Source organism: Rhipicephalus sanguineus, chromosome 1, assembly GCF_013339695.2.
Source record: "Rhipicephalus sanguineus isolate Rsan-2018 chromosome 1, BIME_Rsan_1.4, whole genome shotgun sequence".
NCBI classification, from domain to species: Eukaryota; Metazoa; Arthropoda; class Arachnida; order Ixodida; family Ixodidae; genus Rhipicephalus; species Rhipicephalus sanguineus.
In genome coordinates this window covers 120,136,617-120,162,383 of record NC_051176.1, presented here as the reverse complement: position 1 = coordinate 120,162,383, position 25,767 = coordinate 120,136,617, and the positions used below count along the sequence as shown (strand labels likewise).

At 44.7% G+C, this 25,767-nt stretch overlaps 1 protein-coding gene across 2 annotated transcripts in view; it reads right to left on the bottom strand.

Moving 5' to 3' along the window:
* Positions 1–25,767, bottom strand: part of LOC119396890 (uncharacterized) — a 117,189-nt gene that overhangs the window by 50,092 nt on the left and 41,330 nt on the right. For both annotated transcript variants that reach the window (XM_049416131.1, XM_037664253.2), the window contains 4 exons: positions 17,165–17,456; positions 13,989–14,063; positions 7,558–7,712; positions 2,171–2,331 (listed from right to left, as the gene is read on the bottom strand). In XM_049416131.1, coding sequence (XP_049272088.1) covers positions 2,171–2,331; positions 7,558–7,712; positions 13,989–14,063; positions 17,165–17,456 — 683 coding nt within the window. The remainder of the gene's footprint in view (positions 1–2,170; positions 2,332–7,557; positions 7,713–13,988; positions 14,064–17,164; positions 17,457–25,767) is intronic.

The following is a 25,767-nucleotide window of genomic DNA, read 5'->3' as shown; positions in this document are numbered from 1 at the left end:
CCCCGATAAATGCGAATTCTGGCTTTCAGTGCTTTAATTATTTTTAAACGATACCCAAGGACCAACGTCATAACTTTTGTTCACACTAGCTTGTACGAGGAAAAAAAATATTAATCACAAAATTTTAAGCAGTTAGGGCTAAACATCTGCATGCTGTGCTCACTGCTGTTTTCTTTTATTTGCACACCAGCCACTAAAGTTGACTTTCGCTGTTCACTCATGGAGTATGAGTAAAGGACACACTGGGCAACGCAGGCACGAGTTTTCAATGACACTGGGCAGTTTGCTGTTGTGTAATCTGCTTAAACGGTCATGTCCATAAACGTGGATGCAGGTAACGAATATGTTAAATAAAACCTAACCCTTAGCTTATCTTGAAAACAAATCTTGGCTAGAGAATCGTCCTTTACTATATATTTACATTACTAGACCCAGGCATAAGGATGTGGGATTTTGTTCACACTAGCTTGTACGAGGAAAAAAAATATTAATCACAAAATTTTAAGTAGTTAGGGCTAAACAACTGCATGCTGTGCTCACTGCTGTTTTCTTTTATTTGCGCACCAGCCACTAAAGTTGACTTTCGCTGTTCACTCATGGAGTATGAGTAAAGGACACACTGGGCAACGCAGGCACGAGTTTTCAATGACACTGGGCAGTTTGCTGTTGTGTAATCTGCTTAAACGGTCATGTCCATAAACGTGGATGCAGGTAACGAATATGTTAAATAAAACCTAACCCTTAGCTTATCTTGAAAACAAATCTTGGCTAGAGAATCGTCCTTTACTATATATTTACATTACTAGACCCAGGCATAAGGATGTGGGATACTGACAGTCATTAGTAACCCCGGTAATTAGTGGAATTGCCATGTCATAGAGATCAAGGAACATTAGTTTTTTCATTTTCTTTGAGATGACCAGTCTGTCAACATTATAACTGGTGGGCTCTGCCAGCCATATTCTGCTCGTTAAAACCAGTCCTCCAGATGGACAAAATGAGTTGTTTTAAATACAAAAAGTGCATCCTGTGGCTCAGCACCACCATTACACCACTTCCTCCATGGCGACTGCAACTGTCTGTGCAAAACGGCCAACGTGCAAGGCCATTTGATGCTATGCAGGTCCAAATCACTGTAAATACAACTTGAGTTCAATGCAGCCACATGCTTTTCTAAGCACTGCTACTAAAACTGCTGCACTATGCTTGAAAATCATTCAATATGAAACCTATATTGATTTAACAAGATTATCTGTTTCATAAGATCATTTGACTGATAGCCAACTAGAATATCTGACTGATTTTCTCTCTAAGGTAAAGAGAGAGACCAAAAAACTGCTTATTCAAGGATCTAAGCTACGCAGCATAGATAAAGAAACACAAAGAAAAATTACAACACAAACAAGATAATGCATAAAACTATGATGCCAAAAGCTATGAGATGAAAAAGTGAGGCATAAATCAATGACCAACATTCCTTAGCTACACAATCTTTCACAGATATTAGAAAAGATTGCAAGCAGACACTCGTTTAGAGTGGCACACCCTATCAAGGCTGATGTTCTTGTGCAAAGTCAACAGCCTAAGGCATCACGCACAAGTGAAAACGCATTGGTGCAATGCGAAACATTATACAAGTGTGAAGATCATCTGGCCAGTGTTTATGAAGTCCCTCTTTCCCATCATGTTTGTACATAGGCTAACTGGCTAGTGTGTCAATGAGCACCTGCGTGAGCACTAAAATGTGTATGCTAGTAATATCACCCAAAAACCTAGCTGCATGTTGTGCTAAGTGCTGTTTTACAGCATAATTTCAGCAGGCTGCTTCATTGGTGGCTGAAAATAACCAAAAGCCAACCATTATCTAAGCTTTCTGCATGCTGGCTGGAGCATATGGCATGCATGTGAGTATTTGTTGTTTTATAGCGTTGAGTGGATCACAAAAAAGCATCGCTAATCTGGACAAAATCAAAAAGCAGCATTGATTGTGAATGAGCAGGCATGGTTGGCAGCTTCATTACAAATCAGGAGTTACATGTATCCCCATTTTCTATCTTGTTTTGTTTTCCTTCTTGGGAGAATTCACTCAACCTATTCAGTCAGACCACAAGCTCCAATGCACAGGCATGTACGTGCCCAGGCATAAACGACAGGAGCAACTGCTTCTCACGTTTGTCATGAATTTCCTTGACTGCCTGCAGCATCTCTGACCAGTAAAACTTGATAGTGACTGGACCAAGATTGCCCTTCCTGTTCATGAGCACAGTTGCAAGGTCCTGGTCCCCCTTTTCCATCACCAAAGCCAGCACCTTGTCCTTTTTGTTGAGCTCACTGCAGCAAACACACACAAAAGGAAATGCAGTAACTCATTTATTTCGGAAAATCTGATAACTTGGACTTATTCAATGGTCCCCACAAGCATATGCATGATTTAATGACATCAGACTCTCGTTAATGTGGATATGTTTTGGCTGTACTCCAGTTAATTTGGACAATCCTCCGAGTGTGCAGACTGTAGCACTACAAAAGTACAGTGCAAGAAAGAGAAAAAAGGGCACTAGTGTCGAACAAAAACCAAGCAGTGCTGACCGCATTGCCACCACCAGCGTGAGCTGTATGAATTTACCACCGCATGTAAGGCTGCGTTGGTGGCATGCCTTGAAAAAAGCATATAGTCACCATCCATGATTACGTTGCTAGCAACCTAGGGTTACAGTAGTTGTTTTGACTCTGCACATGTGAAGTGCATGGACACTATGATCATGTTGATAGCTATGATAGTTTTGTCTGCAGTGGATGTGGTTTTCAGTGGTCCTGCTCTGACTCTGTGCATGTAGGCCATGCACATGCCTTTGGAACTGCAGTGATGCTACCTATGATCACATCGTAGGTGCCATGGTTTTCGTCCACAGCAGATGCGGCATTTAGTAGTTCCATTTCGACATGTGTTTGCAATGTCACAAAAGCCACAAACAGGGCGGAAGCTGTTGAATGAATGGTTCTACTGCAGTGCAAAAAAAAGTTACATATTGTCATGCGCACGTGGTGGTGTTGGGAATGAACATGTTTTGATGAAGACCCAGGGTTTTGTCCTGCAGTCACATTGTGAAGGAACTTGCAAGATGCCAGGAAATGCAGCTTACACACTGCTTTTATTCAAAATAAGAACAGGCTTTATAGATTCATTCAGAGTGTGTTGATGTAATAGGCATTAGTTTTTTTTCTTGATGCACTTGATAATTTGACATCTGGTTCATACATTCAGTGATGCTACCGAGGACTTCTGATTTGGAGCAATTTTTGGAGCAGCAAAATTTCCGTTTTGGAGCACTTTGGAGCAGCAAAATTTTCTCTTGGAGCACTTTGGAGCAGATAATTTTGCATCTGGGAGCACTTTGGAGCAGCGAATTTTACATCCTGGAGTGCAATACAGAAGCATATTGCATTAACATTCAAGCACCTGAGTATTATTATGGGGCTCTCATGAAGTCATGAAGGCTAGAAATATTTCGATTCATGGCAAATCTCACGGAAAAAATCATCTTAGGAGCATAGGCGTGCGCACAGGGGGGGGGGGGGGGGGCTTAATTACATAAGAAGGGGGGGGGCGCAAAATCTGCCCCGTATTGACCCTTGCGATAGCAATTATATGGTCACTCCCGGCGGATTTTTGCCGTCGCCGTTGCCGTAATTTTCCGTATAAAGTCCTAATTAATAACATCACCAGGCGCATTCTAGCCGCGGGTAAAAGCTCGCGAGCGCTAGCGACGAACGCGGCTGAAGCGGAGATTAAACTAGCCGGCCGTCTGTCTCCGCCGCACGGACAGCACATGAGATAACATCTTCCCGCGTGCGGGCCTGCCGTCGATTGCTCATCAAACAGAGAAGAAACGCCCCGCCCGTCTTTCGTAAGGAGCATGAAGAGACGCCAGGGGAGCGGAAAGGGGGGGGGGGCATCGTTCGAAGGGCGCAGTCGCTTGCGCGCGCGCTACCTCGCGGCATCAGGAGACGGCTCGTAAACTTGTTGTGCTCTCAACGCTTACTTCGCGTTTAGAGAACTCAGAGCAACAAAACGCCTCGGTTCCTGGAGGCGCCATATTCTCTTAAACCAGCGTTTTGTTGAGTTACGCGAGATCGGATCCAAAAGAGTTAGCTGCTAGTCTTACTTCGTTTCACAATACAATTTTTTGATATCGCATTCATTGCTTCGCTCTTAAGCGAAACTGAGTTTTTTTTAACCGTTAGCCATTGACCCCCGAAAGCGAGGGGCGGACGTGTAACATGGCGTAGCCGCTTCACTGTGGGCCGTCAGCGACGGGCCCGCTACTGACAGCTGCGCACTTGCGGCTGCTCCGACCAGGAGATATGATTTTACTAATGAGATGACATTTTAAAAAAAGCAAGCAAAAAATTCGAATTGGAACCCTAGCACGTGAGCTCGAAAGGGCAGGGCCTTTTAGCGGGTATTTACCGCAGAGTGATTACAAACTCGGACGTGCTGGCGGAAGGAATTACGAAAAAGCTGTTCTGGAGGAAGGTCCATGGATGAAGTATATCTGAGGAAAAGTGTCAACGCGTTTCCACCGTTCGCGTGCTCTTTCATAAACGCGAAGCAAGGAAAATTCGATATTGTCCCATATATCTACTGCGAGCGATCCCAGATTTCATTCCGCGATGTCCGGAAACAGAAGTGACAGACATTTTAGCGGCACTCATGTAGTTATTACTGAACATTGCTTTCCTTACGTGCCGTGCGGCTCTTGAAACAAGCTATCAGAAGCGTTTCTGGAACAGACGACGTCCGCCGATGAATCGCCGTCGCACTTTCTCGCTACCGATAGGCCTAGACGTCACGAGCCTCTGCGGAGAGCGCGTTTTGCTGTCGAGCCGACTTGCAGAACAGAAGCTGCGTCGGCACCGTGCATGGCATCGTGGCTTACTCGGAACGCACGCGCGAGCGCTATTTATTCAGCGGAATAATTGTTGGTCCATGATTGCGACTATATTGGCAGTCCCAAGATCGAGCTGCACGTGTTCTGACGCGCCGGCTGTGCGATTGCCGGTAATAGACGCCCCCAAACCCGAGACTTTGGCGCAGTTTGGCGCAAATTTCGTCGATATTATCAGGATGGCGCAGTAAATACAATTTGGCGCACTTTGGCGCAATTGGCGCAGGAGTGGAATCACTGTACATTCTTTTCCAGTCCCTAGAAATCCAACTAACAAGGTTTTACTGTATCTACAAAAATTATAGTGCCTTGATTTGCCTATACGTGTTGAATAATCAGCACACTTTCAAAGCCCCATTATCAAGCAAGTAATAATAGAGCAAATATAGTAGGCTCCTGTTGTGGTCAGGATAATTAAATTTTTTGCTTAACTCAATACAAACCGTAGGTCTGGGCTGGCACCTAGAGGAATCATATGATTTACAGGAGGGCAGGGGTGTGCAACCCCACCAGGCACACTGGCCTCCCCACCATTTTATCACTAGTGCTCTACCGTCCCCTTATTTTGCTTTGCTTTTTATTCATGCAACACAGTTATAACAAAAGAATTCTCGTGACCATTGAACACTGTCATAAAGTTGGTTTGACTGCATCTACATTTATGATGCAGGTGGTGGGACCATGATGCTGTTCGAATAATCGAGTGTGCCTAAGTTATCGTTGTCCAAATAATTGGTAGCCGACTATAAGTAGCCTGTTTCTGAAAATGGACATCGAAAAGGCTTCACTCCATGCCCAATTGCTTTAAGTCAAGTACAAGGCCTAAACAGTGATGGAAGCAACATTTTGCTTTTTGGAGCAGATTCTTGAGCAGAAAAAAATGGTGCTTCGGGGCAGCTTTAAGTGTTTTCGGAGCAGAAAAAATGCTAGTTTGGAGCAGTTATTGGTGTTTTCAGAGCAGATGGCAAAATATACAAGGTCAAAGCTGATAAAGTGATAAATGTAATCGGTCACACATCAAAGTCAACACAGCAGAAGTTAGTAATCAGTATGATATCAAACTAATTTCATGCACATTTCACCAAAATAATCCGCCTGTCAGGTAGAAATATAGAGCTAAATCAGACATACATAGTGCCAGTACTTGTGGCATTGTCAATACGCTAGTATGCAGCTAGTGAGCAAGCTGGTTGCTAGCATACTAGGATGATAGTATATACAGCTTGTTTTTGGTTTCGTTTACGCTCGCTGGATGGTCACACGGTTAAAGTTCATTGTTTTCAGTTTTTCAACGCCATTTCAGAGTGGACCCGGAGCAGTTACTAACAAATACTATTAAGTCAAACCCACTTATAACGATGCCACATATAACGATCTATCGGTTATAACGACCATATCTGGGTGCACTTACGATTTTCCTATGCTAACCATTGAAGCTGCGTCCAGATATAGCGAACATTTTTCAAAGCCTCCTACTTTTACAACGAACATTTCAGACACGGTCACGGTAAAAATCTGGCGCATACGAAGCGAAAAAAAGTTAAAACATGCCTTCTAAAGCGTGACAGGGGCGCGCACTCGCGCATGCCCCGCTCCCGTTTACTCGCGACTAAGATACCCAGATCGGCGAGCACCGCACGCAGATTTCGGACGCTGCGAGCGAGGTCGCTCACTTTCCAGGCATTTCTTCAGTGGTAGAATGGCAGTGAGGGAAAAAAAATAGTAGGGAGCATGAAGCCTTGCGGTCAGCTTTCGCATGGTAAGCTTTCCTGACGCCGTTCTCTGCAGCTACGACCGCCTGCCGATGAACCAAACAATGCCTTGGAACGCAAGAAGGCATAAATGCAAGAAGTGATAACCGCGATAACTTTCCATCGCATAAAGGTTCACTGCGTCCCTAAACTCGTCCATGCCACAATGTGGCGCGAAAAGTCCTCCGTCTTTTCGGTAACGGCAGAGACCGGTCTATCGGTGATTACGACTTCCGCGCGATTGCGGCGATGCCTTCACGGATAAGCATCAGAAAAGAGCGAAGGCGCGGTGGCGGCCGTCGATGAATGTGCGCCGACAACCTTATCACAGTCATCTTTATCTGCTCGGCTGCGCGTCGCGTATACGGCATACAGCAAGCGGCCCGGCAGTGATCCCGCGACCTGAGTAGGCGACGCGCTGCACGCAACTAGCCAGGGATGATCGGCTCCACGTCGCGGTACCGCGTTTCGGTGAAACGGTGTCAGCTCATTGCAAAGGCGGTTAATTCACTCGTGAGCACGCAGCGGGCGTCGCTTCATGACGTGAAAAGGCTTAGCTTGTCACCGAAGGGGTTGTTAGCACTTTAATAAAAGTGCACAAAGGGAAAAAAAAAAAAACGGATTTGCCGCAAAGCACACGTTTTTAAGGGCGAGTCCATATACAACGAACTACTGATATAACGACCACTTTTCGCGACACTTTCGAGTTCGTTATAAACGGGTTCGACTTATACTTTGGAGCAGCATGGAGCAGCATTTCTCTTTTAGAGCAGTTTAGAGCAATTGGAGCAGCACTTCCATCACTGTATAAATGAGCAATGTTATAAAAATAAAATCAGCAAGAAACCAGGTCTCACCAGTCAAAAAGACGAACCACGCGGTCACAAGATCGCAGTGCCTTCAGAATGGCCACTTCTTGCATGTATGCCTGCATCACACTTGGTGGCACATCTGCCAAGTTCACCAGTTTTACGGCACATAGATCCTTTCGGTGGTCGAACATCATGAACACCTGCACATTCGGTACACTCCAAGTTTTCATAGCAAGCTTTACAATACCACTGCTTAGTCTCCTGATATTACAGCTTTTAATGGCCAGTTGATGCATACTCTACAATTTGTCTTGTGCTCGCGAGAAAAGCACCTGTCTTCACTGTTGTGGTAATGTCCACGTTAACTTGAAGAAAAAAAAAAAGTGAACGACTGGAAGCACAAGGTATGCACTTCCAGTCACCTGCTTGTTTTGTTGGGTTGATTGGACTGCAGGATACTCTTTCCTTTGACTTTGTGTGGTGCTGTATGTACATGTTGCATAGTTCTCGCGTAATGAACCCACTTAAAAAAAAACGAAGCAAAGTTGAGGGTCTATGTTTATTATGCAGGACAAATTGTACTGTGCTATGTACCCCCCCCCCCCCCGATAAATAAAAAGGGGGGAGGAGAAAACGTCATTACACAAATAATCGCAATTAATATAATGGGGCTCTACACAAATGTATGAGAAATGTATGAAACAAACAAGTGAATTTGAGAACTGCAATAGCGTGCAAAACTGGGCTAGTTGGTTATCTTCATGGTAAAAGCAACGCAAAAAGACGGCAACACGAATCGAAGAAGGACACTGTCCTGTGTCATTCTTCATCTCGTGATGCTGTCTTTTTGCACTGCTTTTACGATGGAGTTTAAGAACTACTAAGGTGTATTTTCACTGACACAACTGAGCCACAGGAACCAACATTTGTTTGTTCCAGAGCTATAAAGGCAACCCTCTGGCTAACTGCCTGGCCATGAGCTCATGCAACAATGTTAACCCATGTATGCCCAAACTCAGAAAAAATGACAAAACAAATATTTTTTTTTTCACAAGAAGTGTACTTCTACCCTCAAAAGAAAGCACAAGTTCTTTATTTACTGCCAGGTAAATGCAACACTGTTTTTCAAGCCGTCCTATACATATACACAAATTTCACAAGGAGGCTGCCATTTTTAAAGCACTCCACCGCCGCAGCGCCGTCTATCGTCTGCGACGTTTCGCCGCCCTTCCGGTGTGTGGGGTTCTGCGGCGGTGTATGCAGCGTATGCGCTCGGTTCACAAGGTATTGCTGTTCTTCGCGGCACACGGGCAAAACAGGGCAACGCTTTTCGAGTGTGAAGGCGCTAATAAATAATCGCAAAGCTTTCAGCTTCAAAATGGCTGAAACAGCAAGCAGCGGCGGCCCACGAGAGGTTCCCGCAGCAGCGCCGACGATGAGAATAATGCCAATAAATTGGTAATTGCTTTGTATGTTTTGTTATAGCTGGCCGGGTGAGGTTCTTGGAATAATCACTATAAAAGAGCGTTAACATTTAGGACAACAGTCGAAGTATAATCGGAGAAACGTAAATGGAGACGAGCGAACACGTAGGCCATTGTCCGGCTGAGCGCTAGGTGCGCGCATTAGTGCTTAAGATGGCTCCCGAGTTCCCGTGCCGTGATTATTCAAGTTCAACGTAACTCTAATCCCTCACAGACCATTTTGGTTCCGCTTGGCACGTTGCAATACAATGTTCACGGAACGACAGGAGCACAAACACCGATGCCTGTGTTTATTCGTGTCACCGTTGTAGCTTGTGGCCTCTGATCCTTGCACAGGATAAGGAACAGAAGTACGACATGTGAGCTCAAAATTCGGCGTAAAAACAACACCGATGATAAAATAAAAATAAGCCTGTTGCACATCTGGAAGCGTGGCATGGCGTAAGTTCGCTTCGGCGCGAGCCGCCGCCACTAGCGATACGCCGAAAGGGCGCTCGTTTTTGGTAACATTATTGTCAATTTTGTTTTCTGGTGAGTATTTCAGAAGCATTACCACGAGCGCACGTGTCCAGGTAACGACCTGGCTTTAACGAACGTGGGCCGATTATTCACGCCACCCAGGCTGCCACGCGAAAAAAAAAAGTGCGGTTGTCATAACGCTACCCCAGTTATCCTCACAAAATTGACAAGTCGAGAAAGAACGTGCTCTCGGCGAAACATTAGAAACGCGTACCTACGCCTAAGAACACATGTCATGCGGGCCTTTCTGTCATGTAGATTGAAAAGTGCTCATTCAATAATCTCGAAATTGCACGCACTAAGATGGAACATTTTCTAGCCGCAGGCATCCAGGCACGTAGGCAAGGCCCCCCCCCCCCCCCCGAAATTCATCCGGCCTTCTATATTCCCGGGCAACTTTTGTTTTATTTTTGCCATGGAAAGACTTTCTTTCGAACAATTGGGCCTTGCCCCCCCCCCCCTCCCGAAAAAGAATCCTGGCTACGTGCCTGGCTGTAGCATAGAAATCAGAGAGGTTCATGAGAACAACTCTTGGCCAAACATTTTGTGTATTAATCGTCAGCCGTGTGCAGATGATAAAGTGTACCAGCACCCAAGCACAATCACAAGCTGGTGTGGTGACTTGGAGAAATGGCCATAAGTGCAGACACCCCATATAATATGTCGGAGAAGAAGGCGTGCGACCTGAGAGAAGCGAAGTCATTTAAAAACATTGTGCACTTCGCATGCCTTGGCTGCCAGTCTTTCAGGCTTCCGTAGCTGTTGCCGCAGCCAAACACAGCGCAGTGGTAGCTTGTCGACCTGTTCTCGTCCGACATCTCGATTTGCGGCAGCACAATTGTTTCAGCGCGTCGAAAAATGGAAACACGCTGACCTCTCACGCACCACGCAGTGCAAAACTCGGGAATCCGCACACACCAGCGGCAGCGGTCGGCCGAGGTGGAGAGAGAGAAAGCGGTGAAAATACACCGGTTCGAGGCTACGCTCCTCCTCTTCGTGAAAACGGTCTATAGGACACTGTGCATTAGGGGTGCTATGTGCGGGTGTGGTAAGTTTTTAAACATTTCACGTGCACACCGACATTGCATTTCTTCCTCTCCATGACGTCTTTCATACAAAAGCACACGTTCGCCCGGAGAAAGCGGTGGGCATTTCACGTGCACTTCTTCCTCTCCATGACGTCTTTCACACAAAGCATGCGTTTGCCCGAAGAAAGCGGTCGGCACGTGGCAGCATGAAAAGCAACCAATGTCTAGGCTTGCACACATTGAGAATGAGGCCTGCTTGATATGCTGAGGTGGCGCTAGTCATCAGTTAAAGAAATAGCGAAGTTAGAGTGCATCGAAGAAGCGTCCTATATGTAGGACACTGGGCATACATGGGTTAACCCACCAGTAACAAGGTTCTGCCCTGCAAACAATGCTACCGGAGTCTTATCTAGCAGGAGATTATACTACAATACAAGAGACCTTAGCAATGAGTACAACACACAAACAGAGCACAATAGTTAAAATGGTGCAGTGATTGCATTATACAGCCTTACCTTCATATCCGTACATCAGTGAAGTGCTGTTATTGTTACTAAACACAAGTTTCTACATTACCCTATACAAAGTTAAAACATAGCCCATATATAGCCATGTAGCCAAATCGGATTCAGAGATGCCAAAACAAACTGTAGCCCAATTTGGTTAATAGTGCAGTCTTGCAATCTTGCCATTATGTGGTGGACTGCACTGCCACAGTTCCACCAAATGCAAGGCTGTGGTCCCTATTTTGATATTTATTTATTATTATGATAGTACAATTGCCCGAAGGCATTGCAGTAGGGAGGATGTTACGGAGGGAAAAAAACATGAATAATGTAAAGTGAACACACCGAGAGCAAACACACCAATAGTAAAGACACGAAGAGTAATCACACCAAGAGCGTAGGTTCGTAAGAAGTCAGAATAAGCGCTGTGCTACCACAAATATGCGGTCTTAGCACACTTACAAAGTCTATCATTCTCTAGACGAAATTCCTACCACAATTAGAAGCAATTAATGGCATAAATAACAGCAAGAAATACACTGCCACGGCTCTTGCGAGAATATAACTGCCATGAACATTGCATTCTTATGGCACTTTGGCATTACTATGCACAGCATCCACGGCCTGAATCAAGCCATTTGCCTACAGCTGCTGCAGTGTTGCCCAGTGCCCATACATCAAGCTTATTGTGCTGATGTTTGCCTTTGCGATTGCCCAATGCTAATATAATTGTTGGGGGTTTATGTCCCAAAACCATGATATGATTATGAGAGACGCCGTAATGGAGGGCTCCGGGAATTTCGACTTTCTGGGGTTCTTTAAGGGGGGACACTGCTCTTAAAAATGTTTCTTTATTTCTTGATCGATTTTGATAAAACTTGGCGACTTTATATATATTTGTGTGCTGATTTCAAATATGCAATTACTTTTCCAGTATACTGTGTAGTTTTTAAAATACAAAATATTTCATGTGCCTTTTGGGGAGCAAGATTATTTCTTAACTGACTGCGCTACAAAGTAAATCAGCATATCATGATAATCTGCAATCGGAACTGTGTGCAGTGCAACAAAAATGGATGTTATAAACCCATTTGAACAAATGTTATGGCATGTTGAACATTAGCGAGTGAGTAAATTTCAAGCTAGAATTTCACTCGTGAATGTTCAGCACATCATAACTTTTGTTCTAATGGATTTAGAACATCCATTTTTGTTGCACTGCACACAGTTGCGATTGCAGATTATCGTGATATGGCTGATTTACTTTGTAATTAACTCAGTTTATAAGAAATCTTGCTCCCCAAAAGGCACATGAAATATTTTGTATTTTAAAATCTACACATTATACTAGAAAAATAATTGCATATTTGAAATTAGCACACAAATATACATAAACTCGGGAAGTTTAATCAAAATCAATCAAGAAATAAAAAACTTTTTTTTCAAGTGCTATGTCTCCCCTTAACGCTCACCTAAACCTAAGCACACGGGCCTCTAACATTTTCCTTCCATTGAAACGTGGCTGCCGCGGCTAGGATTTGATTTCGTGACCTTCGGGTAAGCAGTAAGCGCTATGCATAGCGAAAATCGGCATCCTTTCATTGTACGCAGTGCCTGTAGCCGAGTAGAGCCGAAACCTTGCTAGTTTCGTGCAGCGGGTCACCAACAACGCTGATGCGGTCACTGCCGAGTCGGCCGCGTGCTCTGCCGTATGACAGCTTTTCCAGAAGAATATTTCCTACTCGCTCCGCTCATGACCGCGTGTAGGGATATGGCAAAGGTTTCGTTGGGTAAACGCAGCAATGGTGAGCCACTTTCGTTCCTGCAAGCGACACGCAATCTGTGTCTCCGCTCGGGAGGCAGCAGCCAGCGGCATGTTTGGATCCGTCGCATATAAAATGCGTGCTATATATTGACAGTAGTACCAAAAGCACTGTGCCACACGCGCTACCGAGCAGATATAAAGATCCTGATCGCGTTAAGGTTGCCGGCGACAACTCGCACTGGCGTGCTCGTTAGTACCTGCCACGAAACCTTCGCGCCAGCAAAGCAGTGACCGCACTCACGTCGAAGTCGAAATGATTAGTAGACCAATGTCCACATTTCCCAAAAAGCGGAAGGCCTTTTTCGGCACATTGTGGTGTCGGCCTCAGCGCTAGTTGAAGAGAGCAAGTACCTTGACGAACTCATTCGGCTAAGGCGGTCAAGGTTTTCGTATGTAGTACTTCTCTAAACAACGCTTTACTCGTCAGTACATTTAAAAGTACTTTGCTGTATATACAATTCGCGGATTCGTGCACGTGAGCACTGCTAGTTGAACAAAAGCAGCGTTCAGCCGGACTCCGCCTAACAATAATGACTCCGCACTAAGATTTGCAGCACGTCTCAAATGGGCCGTTTGCCAGTTAAATTTCTTTACACGGTGCTTCCGCATTAAATGGCCGCTGACCATTGCTCATGTTGAATGACCTTGTAGAGCAGCATTTGAACCAGCAGCAAAAACTTCATTTAGGCCCATCTGCCCACCAGCAAATCCGCCAGAACAGATTAACGTCATGTTTGAGTCAAGCACCACTGGATCAGATTGGATTGGATGAAGGAGCCACTTCCAACATTAGGTCGCCAATGCGGGCTTTGTTCCGTGCTACAACCAAGCTAAAACTAGCGCAACTGAAAAGAATTTTGCGGTTACCAGGGGCGTTTTGGTGCAGCGTGGCGCAGTTTCGACAATTATCAAGGTTTCGGCGCAGCTCGGTGCAGAAAAACGAAATTGTATCAAAATGGCACAATTGGCGCAGCTGTTGCATCCCTGACCCAGAGTATACAGTTTTACAAGAAGCTCCAAAAGAAATGTCGGGGGTACAAAGGTGGCTTATACAACAGAAAATAGAGTATGGATGTTTGTTTTGCACTTGTAGGTGAATGCTCAATAAACATACCTTACTCGATCCACCTCTCCCGATGAGGCTCAGCATGTGATACCTCTTTTCATTTATTTCAATGTAGAAATCTTCCTGCAAGAAAACAAAAACAAAAGACAAAGCATTTCTAAGGTGAGTGAATGTTAGTAAAGCCTCTGTATACAAATACACACATCTGTATGTACTGCTTCCAACCCAGAGTTGCAAGATTTGCTGCACTGACAATACTTAGCAAGATGACAATAATAACTTATAGGTAAGTAAGAGCAATTAACAATTTTGAATTGCCTCATTATCCAATACATTTCATTTTATTGTTGCTTCATTGAAAAAGAATGACCCAGCTGATTACTGAAAGCTTACTCATTTTTCCAAAAGAAAGTGAAAGGAGGTACAGCAGGCATATGATTTGACTACGGGCTCTGTTCTTATAAGCACATTTTGCACTTTGCACATTTAACAGTTTTTTAGCCTCTTACTTTGCATGTATCTGTACTGGTGACACCTAGCATTCTGGGCCTTATCTTTCAATGATTATATGTCAATAACAGGGTTTTTCTCAGGATGAGCAGTGAAGATATGCTGCCCACCACTCAAGACTGACCATCTACCATTACGAGCGGGGAGTGTGCAACAATTTGAACCCCCCCCCCACTCTCTCTGCTCTCCAAATTCTTGCAGGGAAATGTTAATAAGATATCCAAGTAGAATAAAAGAAAAAGCATGCTTTTCTTGTGCGCTGCCAATAAAAAGCAGGCTGAAAAACTAATTCGAGAGATTCAATCACATCATGACTTCTACTGGTTCTACTGCAAGACTTTTTTTTTTTTTTTTGTAGACAACATTGTCATCTTGGTGCCCTTGTAAAAAGGAGAGACAAAGATTCAGAGACATGCACAGCTACATTATGACACCTGCAACAGCAAAAACAAAAATCAACAAGCAAAAAATGGTGTCAAAAATTTTTAACTGAGGCCGCGTGTGCACAGGAAGAGCAAGAGCTCATACAGGTGATTCAGATTTGGATCTCTGGCGAGTGTTCCACGCACATTTTTTGGTAGTGGCGAGCTGTGCATTATTTATTCCAGTGAGGTTCGGCAATCACAGTAGGCTGGGTCGCTGCTTTCAGTTTATTTTGTTAATGCGTCCAAAATGAAGAAGTGTTAAATTTACGATTCAAAATTGTTTTGAGCAAAAACAGAAGAGGGGGGGGGTGCATATTTGTGAGATATCCCCTTTCCTTTCACATCCACCCTATTTTAAGATGTCTACCCAACAAAAGTCTGGGGATAACTCTATCAATGTTACAGGAGGGTTACTTGACTTCCACTAAACTACATGTCTTTCACATGCCCTTCACTCTCATTTGCATCGTCATGAAGCACCAGAATCCATATTTAGCTGCGGGCTTCACAGCTTTCAATTTCCTAAGTTTATATGTACTCCCAAGTCCACAATCCGCCTTTTTCATGATGCCACGGCGCATGTGCCCTTTCCCTAGGGGAAAGGGGCCAGACATTTTGGTATGGTCTCCATACGCCTCTCAATCATGGAGGCTTTTGTTCTGGCGATCCCAGTTGTCCGGGATCACCATGCAAGGCTCCACCCCACTACCAAAACGGCAGACGGCAGCACAGAAAAATGAAAAAGGCATATTACCACCCTTCATCTTAAAGGGGCCCTGCAATACTTTTCCAAGTAATCATCAAATGGCTCCATTAAAGGAGTTCCTTGCCTACAAATCGACTGTGGCAAACATTTTTAGAATTCGTCATGTACAAGCGGAATTACAGGGATATGTCGTACGCTTTAAGCGTTTTCTCTCTTTTTGTACAAGTGAGCGTGCTGAAAGCTACGTAAGGGGTGGGATGGCAACAAGGCACGAAGTTACGTCCGTTCGTCAGTGCGTGTCATGAGCACTTTTTCTTTTGTTTTTATTGCGATAGCAATTATATGGACAGTCTCGGCTGGAAAATGTTTGTCCCCGTTGCCGCCGCCGCCGTCATTCACCGTATATTATAAGTATGTATATATATAGAAAAGCCACAAAGAAAAATAATTCAGAAATACTTTCCGACGCGCGGAATCGAACAGGCGACCTCTCGCTTTGCAGCCCACCGCGTTAGACGTTAGGCCAAGACAACACCGTCTTTCAGCCTGCTAACGGTGAGCTATTTATATACACCATGTACTTCAGCATGCTTCTTACTGGCCACATAGATGGCGCGATGTGCATGCGTGTGGCGCGCTTTAAAGATCGTCGCCCCGCTCCTGCGAATGCCATTGCTCTTCGCCCTACAGGGCGTGGTCGCTTTCGTGCGCTTATCTCGAGGAAAGAAGGGGTGGCCGGTGGGGTGCTTCGCTTCGCTCGCTGCAGCGGCTGCGTTTGCGAAAGGAGCGCGCTGTTCAAACAGAAATAAGTAACAACCGTGACAATTAGTTCGCGCTTGTCTTGTGTGTACCTGTTCGTTCATTTCGTGCATCTTGCTTTATGTTTGAGCAGTGCGCTTCAAGTGTCGAGCTGTGACGCATTAGTTCGCGCTCGTCCTGTGTGCGTTCTTTTCGTGCGTGCTTTGGGCTCGAGCGACGCGCTGGCAATTTCGAGCTGCTTTCCGGTCTTTGCGTTACATTCCAATTTATTGCTATCGCATTCATTGCTTCGCCGTTGCGGCGAAACTGTGACTTTTTCTTTGAACGCGCAGCTTACTTTCATTGTGATCACAAGCAAGTGCGCGGGTATGTTGCGGTATCCCGTGGCGGTAACTCCCGCATCCTGTGGCAGCAGTAACCATGCAGCTCATGATACTCAAATCAGCTAATGGCCGTGGACTTTGGGTTTAGGCCGCGGTCATTTGGGTTTATGGCATTTGTTGAAAGAGCGAGTGATTTCTAACTGACTGAGAATTAATTCTAAATTCCAGGCAGTGTGCCGTACTATAATGCTTGGCCCACGTGTTCTCAGGAGCCTCAACTATCGATCGGCAGCGTTTACTGACCATGCTGAAAAAGTGTTGCAGGGCCCCTTTAAGACAACACAGCACCTGTGTCATATTCTCCTTTTCTTATACTGTGTTGTGTTTGCGCTAGCCTTCACAATATTTCCAAAGCTTTCAGGTCAATGCAACAAGCAATCACATGTAAGTTACAGAACAAATGATGCCATCAAGCATGCATAGATATCAAACAATACACACTGTGGGGGGCTTGACGTCAAGCAGCACACTCAGAAGGCTCTTCCTCTTTGAATGCTGAGACACTTCCAGTACCTGCCGAGCTTCAGGTTGATGGCTGTGCAGTACATCATTGTGCTCCTCAAGGGCTGCCCGGCAGGGTCTCCCACCTGAAGCTCCATCTTCTACAGGCGGTCCTGCACCCTTGTAGTTACTAGGTTCACTCTTCACAGATGCAGCTTTGGATGGAAGCAAGGAGTCCAATGCAGCTCCTTCAGCCAAGGCAACGTGTGATGCCTTCGAGGGTACACATCCTCTGGGAAAAGACAGAAGTGCAAGCACGCAATTCAGATAGTGTACAAAAATTTGGAAACTGTACAGGGAAAGGGAGGAAGCATTTGAACGAAGGGTTACCTGAAATGTGCTGACAGAGCACTAGTGCACAGGGACACTAAAGGAGAACAATTGAGTCAAGAAAGATTACTAGATCAAACTTGTGCCACAGCAAGTAGACACTCTTGCCAAGAGAAGAAGCTTGGCACCCTAGCCTCCTCAATGTGCAATGTATTTTCAGGATTTAATATCAAAACGATAACAAGCAACTTATGGACTAACAGCAAAAAGAAATGCTCATGAGCAAAATATCTAGTTAGGCTGACCAATTTATGAGGAAAAAAAACACAGCAGCGAACGTCAAACCCCCTGCATATACATCGGGGATAGAGATAGCAGGATTAGAGGAAATGTCTACCAACCTTTTAAAGGGCCAGTAAACAACCCCGAGGTCCAAAAATTGTAATGAAGAGAATATGTGCACTTTTACTATGTGAACATGCTGCTGCAAGAATTTTGCCACTATGTGCTATAATAAGGAAGTTACAGGGGTTAGAACATCCGTTTCAGCTGGTTTCCAATTTTCGCACGGCCTTGCCACCCTTCTCCGCCACAGGGAGTGGAAGGAGTATCTCGTCGTCGTGACTCCGCCAACTTCGGCAACGTGACATGACGTCAGCAGTTGATGTCATCAGTGAGCTCAGTCAGTTGCAATGCACTTCCGCTTGCTGCGGCTCTTGGTTGTTTATTGTTTGCATTGTCACACATGCTTGGTAATTATGTTGACAGTAAAACGCACATTCGTTGCGGCACTCCTGTCTGCTCGGAGCTTTCAGCAAGCAACCACCCCACTTTCACGTGCGTTTGTACAGCGCTCGACTTTCGATAGCTTGGATGCCAAGTTTGTCGTGCGGCTTTAAACTTATTATGAGCTCAGTGTGAAGAGCATAAATTTACGTCGACCTTTTTGAGTTGCTGGCAGCAATGCAATGCGCAGTGTTCAGTTTCATGGCAGTTTCACTTTTGCCAAGGTTTGCATCGGATGATAACGTTGGATCGTAAGTTTAATGCCACCTTGGATTTTTTTACAGCTCCCCTTGACAGCATAATGATGCGGCACAAAAAAATGTTTCATGACCACTTCGACCATGCATGTTTCCTATAGTGGTGCGTTTCATTTAGGATAATATCGAAGCCTGATCATGCACAGTGTTCGCTGATTTGAATGTTGCTTTGGTTGCTTTGACAGCTCGCTTGGTCAGCATCATACTATGCAATATCTACTGGGATTGCGCATGTTTATGACTACGCAGAGATTTGTCCCGGAGGGTAACCGCGTCCGATTTCACGAAGCCATCAAATATTTTATTGCTGCCTTGGTTCTTTTTTCAGCTCGTTTCCAAAGCGGCAGCTGTATATCGCCCGCGGCTCGCGCATGCAAGGCTATAATATTTTACTAGCCAAAACCATATCATTATGAGGTACGCCATGGTGGGTGACCTCGGATTAATTTCGGCCACCTGAGGTTTTTCAACGTGCACCTAAATCTAAGTATGCCAGTGTTACTGCATTTCACTCCCAACGAAATGCATCTGCCCTATGCGGGAATCGAACCCACGACCTCAATCTTAGCAGCGCAACACCTCAGCCTGCTAAGCAATCACGGCGTGTTGCATGCAAGGCCAATATAAACGCTTAGAGCAAAAATGCAGCTTAATTCTGTTTACATTGAGCTGCAGCGGGAAATGTACTGCCATCAGGTGAATAAAACACTTGTAGCATTCACAGTACGGTATCTAAACTGTGGTGTATTAAGCTAACATGCTCCGCTGTTGTCACTTACAAATGGTTTACTCGGAAAGCCAGTGTGCAATTTCGAAATGTACAGCATCTGTCTATCTGTTGTAGCTTCAGTTCACAAACACACTTCCCTTTCGAATGAGCATGGCCATCGCGTTTCTCCCCCTTAATAGTTGGTAATACTGTGTGCGACAAAATTGCTTCAAGAGGACAAGACTGTGAAAGCATCGCTTTGTTCGGCGAACTGCCATAATCCACTCTCGGTGCCTCTGCTCCTCGCACTGCTTCCATTGGAAACGGTAGAACTTGATGGGCAGTTTTCGGCTCTTCGGTATTTTTAAACCTTTGTGACAGTTCACAATGCAGCAGGAATGCGTGCTTGCTTTCCAAGACGACGGAGGGGTGCGAGAGAAAAGCATGAACTCCACTTGCCGTGCGTGGAATGGGAAAACCAAGCAAGCACGACCCATCCGAGCTACCGGGGACTCCCCCTCTCTCCGACCAATTTGCGGCCGACAAGTGAACAACGCTTCCTCCACGTGCTGCTCATGTCGAAGATCAAGTGTGTGCAGGTGCTATGAAGTGCAAGGAATATATGTGCGACCGAGTTTCCTACAAGATTTACTAGAGGGAAATACGGCGCTAGTGTGTATGGGAGCTGCAATGCATGGCGCTTCAGCAAGCATGGGAATGATTGGTAGTACGCGGATATAGTGCCTAGAATATACTGGCTAGTGTGCTGAGCGCGCGCTTTGGCGTGGCCACCGCGCTGATGCCTTCCCACAGTTACCGCATGGCGGCGCTGCGACTCGCTAAGGTCCATCGCGTGTCGGCGGCTCCTGCGCTTGCGGCTGCGTAGCACGGTGCTTTCTGCTGCGAATACGGTGTTCTTCGTTCCTTTTAACACACTCGACAGAACACTCGATCGGAAGAAGGAAATCTTAGCGGCAAATTACTGCCCGCAGAGAATTCTCAACTGGTTGGGCACTACAAAATGACGAAAGTTTCACACGTCCATCATGGTCGTCTGCTAGCTTTCGCGACACTGTGCTCACCACTAAAGCGAAGTAGAAAAGTCACAATTAATATACTACGATACACCCAACTTGCCAGTTGAAAACACTCAGCTAAGGTTGACACGTTAGGTGCAAGCAATCGTGTCGTAAGTATGGCTCACGGCAATTTCGATCGCGATCAAGTACGACTCGGATTCATCGCTGCTACACGTGAACATTCGCTGGCGATAGCAGGGTGCTTTGAAGGCCCAGTTAGTACATCTTATTTTCTATTGAAAACAGCGCGAAGACGGGACGAAGGCTAAGGAACAGCGCTTGTGTTGTTTATTATCCTTAGCCTTCATCCCGTTTTCGCGCTGTTTTCAACGCAGCGATTTTACTCGAAGTCGATCCAGTCAACTGCAATTCGCACCGCTCAGTCGTGGTCATATTTTATTATATTAGCGGCGCGTCACACTCGGTATGATGCACCATCATGGACTTGCAGAGTGTATTATGCGCCGAGGTAGTCGGATCGGTGGCTGCGATAATTCTCGCGAGCAGATATTTGACTCGGAGCAGGTCGACAGTAATCGCAAATTCCCGTGTAACGCTGGTATTACACAAATACGCTAATATTTCTTGCAGACATTATGACACTAGTTTTTGCACATTGTTCGCTTTCACAAACAGGATTAATATTGCACACCCAGTGCTGCAGATATCAGCATAGGCCCCATACTCTCGGATCGGTTGTTTCGATGTTTCTGCAGTTCAGCTGTGGCTACTGCATTGTTGTATCTACATGAGCAAGTCTGTAGTTAAGAGAGCATCGTTTATACGCAAATGTAGGGTGGGGTGGTGTCACTTTCACTGTTCTGCGTTTTCCAGCATGGCATCCGTATTTCCTAGACCACATGCCATGAACACAAGCCAGTCTGAATCGACATCTCAATTAGATAATTTCATTAGTCTAGCATTGTGAATAGCTGAAATATTGCCTGAAAAAATCAAGTGCGAGGCGCCTTTGTGAATATGGGCTTTTGTTTTTAACTGCAATGAACTAACAGTTTAAGGCGGGATGAGACTTCCTTTGGTAAAAAAAAATTCAATTTTGGGATTTCAAAATTACCTGATACAACATTTCTTTATCTTTCGGAAAATATATCACATTTGGGTACTCGCAGTTTCAAAAATAATATTAGGTCCTTTTTCTTTGACACATTGACAGGTAATGCTCGCGTACCCCTACGTTATTTCTGCGTTTTTCTCAAAACTACATTTTTGTAGTTTCTGTACCTTTTTCTTTTGAGAACTAGTGGGCTTAGAAAACAAAAAATTCCACGTGGTAACTAATGGCATTTACATAACTGGCACTAGAAGCAGTAGCCTATGCGCATTTGTATTTTTTTAGAATAAAAAATCAGTCATAAGTGGCAATTTTCATAAATCAACAAACGTAAGAAAACATAACAAATCTAGTTTTTGTTGTACGCTCACAATTTTAGTTCCACTTCTGTAAAGCGTTAGTAGCTACCTTTATGCAAAATTGCAATGGTCTGCAGTTGGCAGATCTTATTTAAAAAGTACATTAGTAGAAAAACAAAAATAAAAAAATACTAAACAATTTCAAACCATTTTTGAGCTTTAATGCAACCTGCGTCCACCTTAAGATACCTCGCAAATTTTAGTCATAGCTTTCATTACCACTGCTGTACAGCCAAGCTTTGGAACTCACTTTCGAAGTTTCACTCCACCTTAATAACTGAGAATATAATCTGAATTTCACTATGAAAAATCCCACTGTGCTACAACTTAACCATCAACTTATCAAACATAAATAATGTTCAAAACACACAACGCACACATAAATGTAAACAAACGCTCAACAGAAGAGGCACAATACAAATAGTCATAATACCAGTTCTTAAATCAGCAAAATACAGTGAAAAATGTTCAACGGGCAGGGAAATACTCAAACAACTGCTTAATACAAGCATATTAGTGAAAAACCCGATCTGTATTTCAACAGAAAATGTGATCGCCACTCCGACACAGCGGAACAAAGCATGTTTTCTGTCTGCCCCGATGCTTCTCCCGTTGCATCATTACTTTTTGCAGTTCTCATTTACTCGTGCGTACACAAAGAACAGCGCAAACATGATAAAAGCAGCGCAGACGTCACCAAGACAAATTCGGACACGAGGCACCAAAGCTGCGGAGGCCAAACCGGCGCGCGGCCTACACCTTTGCGACAAGCGTCGCCGCCTGCCGGCGAAAGTTGGAAGGCATCACCGGCCCTGCCACCTCCTCCCATAGGAAACCCCCTCCGCTCAGCACACTAGCCAGTATATTCTAGGCACTATAACGCGGATTTGTATAAACTTTGTTCTTCCGGCTCCGTTTGGCTCCGCGTCGCCTGCATCCGCTTTGTCGCAAGATGAAGTTCAGCAGAAGTCAGCAGTTCCACTTCACCACTTCAACCTTTTTAGGCTCACCAATTCAAATCTGGTCACGAAGTTCACAACGATCCATTCTTTTATCCGAAAGAAAACCAAAATACAGCAATAAACAAAGCCACAAGTGGATTCGAAACCCGCAAGTATGAAGACTAGGCAAATCCGTCTACTACCCATCATTCCCATGGTGGCTGAGAGATCACAGCACGAGAGTTCGCTCTAGTAAATATTGGGAAACTCTATGCGCGTGACAACCCGACAACTGCGTGGCCAAAACCGCATCACCACTGTGGGAACAGCAACTGACATTAACTTGATGAGAGCCGGTTTACAGCAATCGACGAGCTCTGTGGTACGTCAAGTTGCCCATGGCCAAGTTTGCGTCACTGCGCATACGAGGGGGATTGGTCAGGCGAAGGAAAGAGGTGCGGGAATTGTTTTTCGAAATGGAGGGTCTGCGCGGCACGCAGCACTGTAATGTTTGGAAAATGTAATCGCCGTGGTCTACTGTACGAATTGACAAGCTTGTTTGGGGGGTGTAAAAAAAAAAAAGTCAGCTTGTTTACTGGCTCTTTAAGGAATCCCCACAGCGGTTTTTTCAGAAAACACGGGGAACATTTTCAAACAATTTTTACCTGTGCAAGCTGACTATAGTCTATCACAACCCAAGAATACAAGTTCCGCACCCAGAACCGCAGAGCACCTGCCATTCATCATCATCATCATCATCATCAGCCTGTCTACGCCCACTGCAGGGCAAAGGCCTCTCCCATGTTCCGCCAATCAACCCGGTCCTGTGCTTTCTGCTGCCACGTTATACCTGCCATTGATCTGTGCAAATGCTAGGTGGTTTTCGTTCTAACAGTAAGTACGTCTTTGCTGCTAATGTAGTTACTGCGTGGCTGATTAATTTATGAGGAAAAAAAAAACACAGCAGCGAACGTCAAAGTTTTCGACCAAAAACCAGCAATGCCAACGTGTGTTTGTATGGGAAACTCACCTACCTGAATAACACTAAAGGTGCTCGACATCACGGAAATGAGCAAATGCAATGGATAGGTCATCTATACAAATTCTCTCTGCATAGGACAGCGACAGCTGTTGGCGGAGCTTACATTTATTCGTAGGTTCTAACCGACTGCAATATCAGGGCAGATATCAGCAGTTCCAATAACAGAAAAACAGTCATTGCGATTTGTTAAAATTGAATTCAGTAAGTGCATCTTTGGCAGTAAGAATAAGTAAGTGCCATTAAAAAATCTGTGGAAATGGGTATAAAATATGCTAACCACGGGGGGGTACTGCGATAGCAATTATATGGACACTGTCAGCGGGATTTTGCGGTCGCCGCTGATTTGTACAGAGTCCAAACCGATAACATCACTTACGCATCGTCTGTTTCATGTGCGAGTAAAAGCACGCTAGCGCTAGAGACGAACGCGGTTGAAGCAGGATGAAACGACCCGGCCGCCCCCGTCGCGCGGCGCATGCGATAACATCGCTCCGCGTGCGAGGCCTGTCGTCGCTTGCTTACCAGTTATTTCGTCGGGCAAGAGTGAGCGAGCGAACAGTTAAACGTATCAAGGCTGAAGCTCTGCGCTTGCCTTGCCTGCACTTGCCTCCCCGAAGCGCAAGAAATTGAATTCCTCGGGCCAAACTGAGAAGCGCATCACCGGCAGGACGCGGCTGCAGCGCTATGACACGTTTGCGTTGGCAGCACTGCGGCGCAAAGTGCACAACTACTTCATGCGCAATGAAACTGAGTTGAACCTTTCTACCATCGTTAAAAAAAAAAGAAGAAGAATCCTTTCTACTACGTGGCCAGACAACTTTGCTCATGTGGCCAGACAAAGCACTGGACGCGCGGAGCAAAACTGGATTTCCGGGAGATTTTTCTATGACCCGTACAACCGGGAGAAACGTTCAAAATCCGGAAGTCTCCCGGGTAATCCGGTAGACTTGGCAGGTATGTTTAATGTTTTCTCATCCCATGTGTAACTAGGGCAGGGGAGTACTGCAGGGAAGCTGCAGCAGTAGGCAGCTACTGCTTTAGATCATGTGTTCCTCACGACTTCTTTTGTTCAGGAGGAATCTAGCCACCAAAAAGTACATCTCAGCATAGTTTGGAGTTTTATTAGTGCTAAACTATATTTTCCTACAACGTTAACAGGGAAAGAAATTAGTGTAACTACATTAGTTTATATTTGGATTTCTAATTGCAAATGGTGCCAGGCAATTGTATGAAACGGGAATGTATTAACAAGGTCCATAGGGTAAATGGGTCATGTTTTAGTTTTATCTCGACAGTTCCATATTTTATTGTAAAATTCTGCGTGTTAAGAATGCTTTTGGCCTTTACATGGTGTAACATTTTTCCTGCAGCCTTTCTTATACGTTTCTTTTTCTTATATGAGAACCTAATATTAGGCTGGGGTGTTAAATTGAATGTACTTTTCTCAGAAACAAAAAGCAGCATGACCGTGAAATTTCACGAACTAATGCCCCATAATATTGGCTTTAATCTCTCCCAAAAAGAATGCGTTCTTGCAGTAATCTTATCAGAAGAAGGAATATTGGCTTGACTTGTCACAGACCGTAAGACTTTCCAATTGATCTTTTTCTTTTTAATTATAACTCATGTTTTCAAAGCTTCAGGTTCAGACTGTTTAAAAGAGATTTCGGTATAATCTCAAAGTTTCAGCACAATTAGTCTGACAGTTTTCAAGAAAAGGTCCACCTAGGTTCAATATTTTTCAGAAAAGTGATGTTGAAAAAACCACCATTCTATGTTAAAAACACCTGCAGAAAGTGCTCACAACAAAAAAACAGACTACGCTACAAAAGCACCCTTGGTGGGAAAATTTGCAATTACAACTTATGAAAATGGCAGAATATGAATGTCTAGCCATATTTATTAAAAAAAAAAATAGTACATGCACGCAATAATTATGATAGAAAACGACATCTAAACAAGCCCTTGCATTTGTCAGGAGGCAAAGTTTTTGGTGTTATTTTTAAATGGCTTCGAGTGCTCCTACGC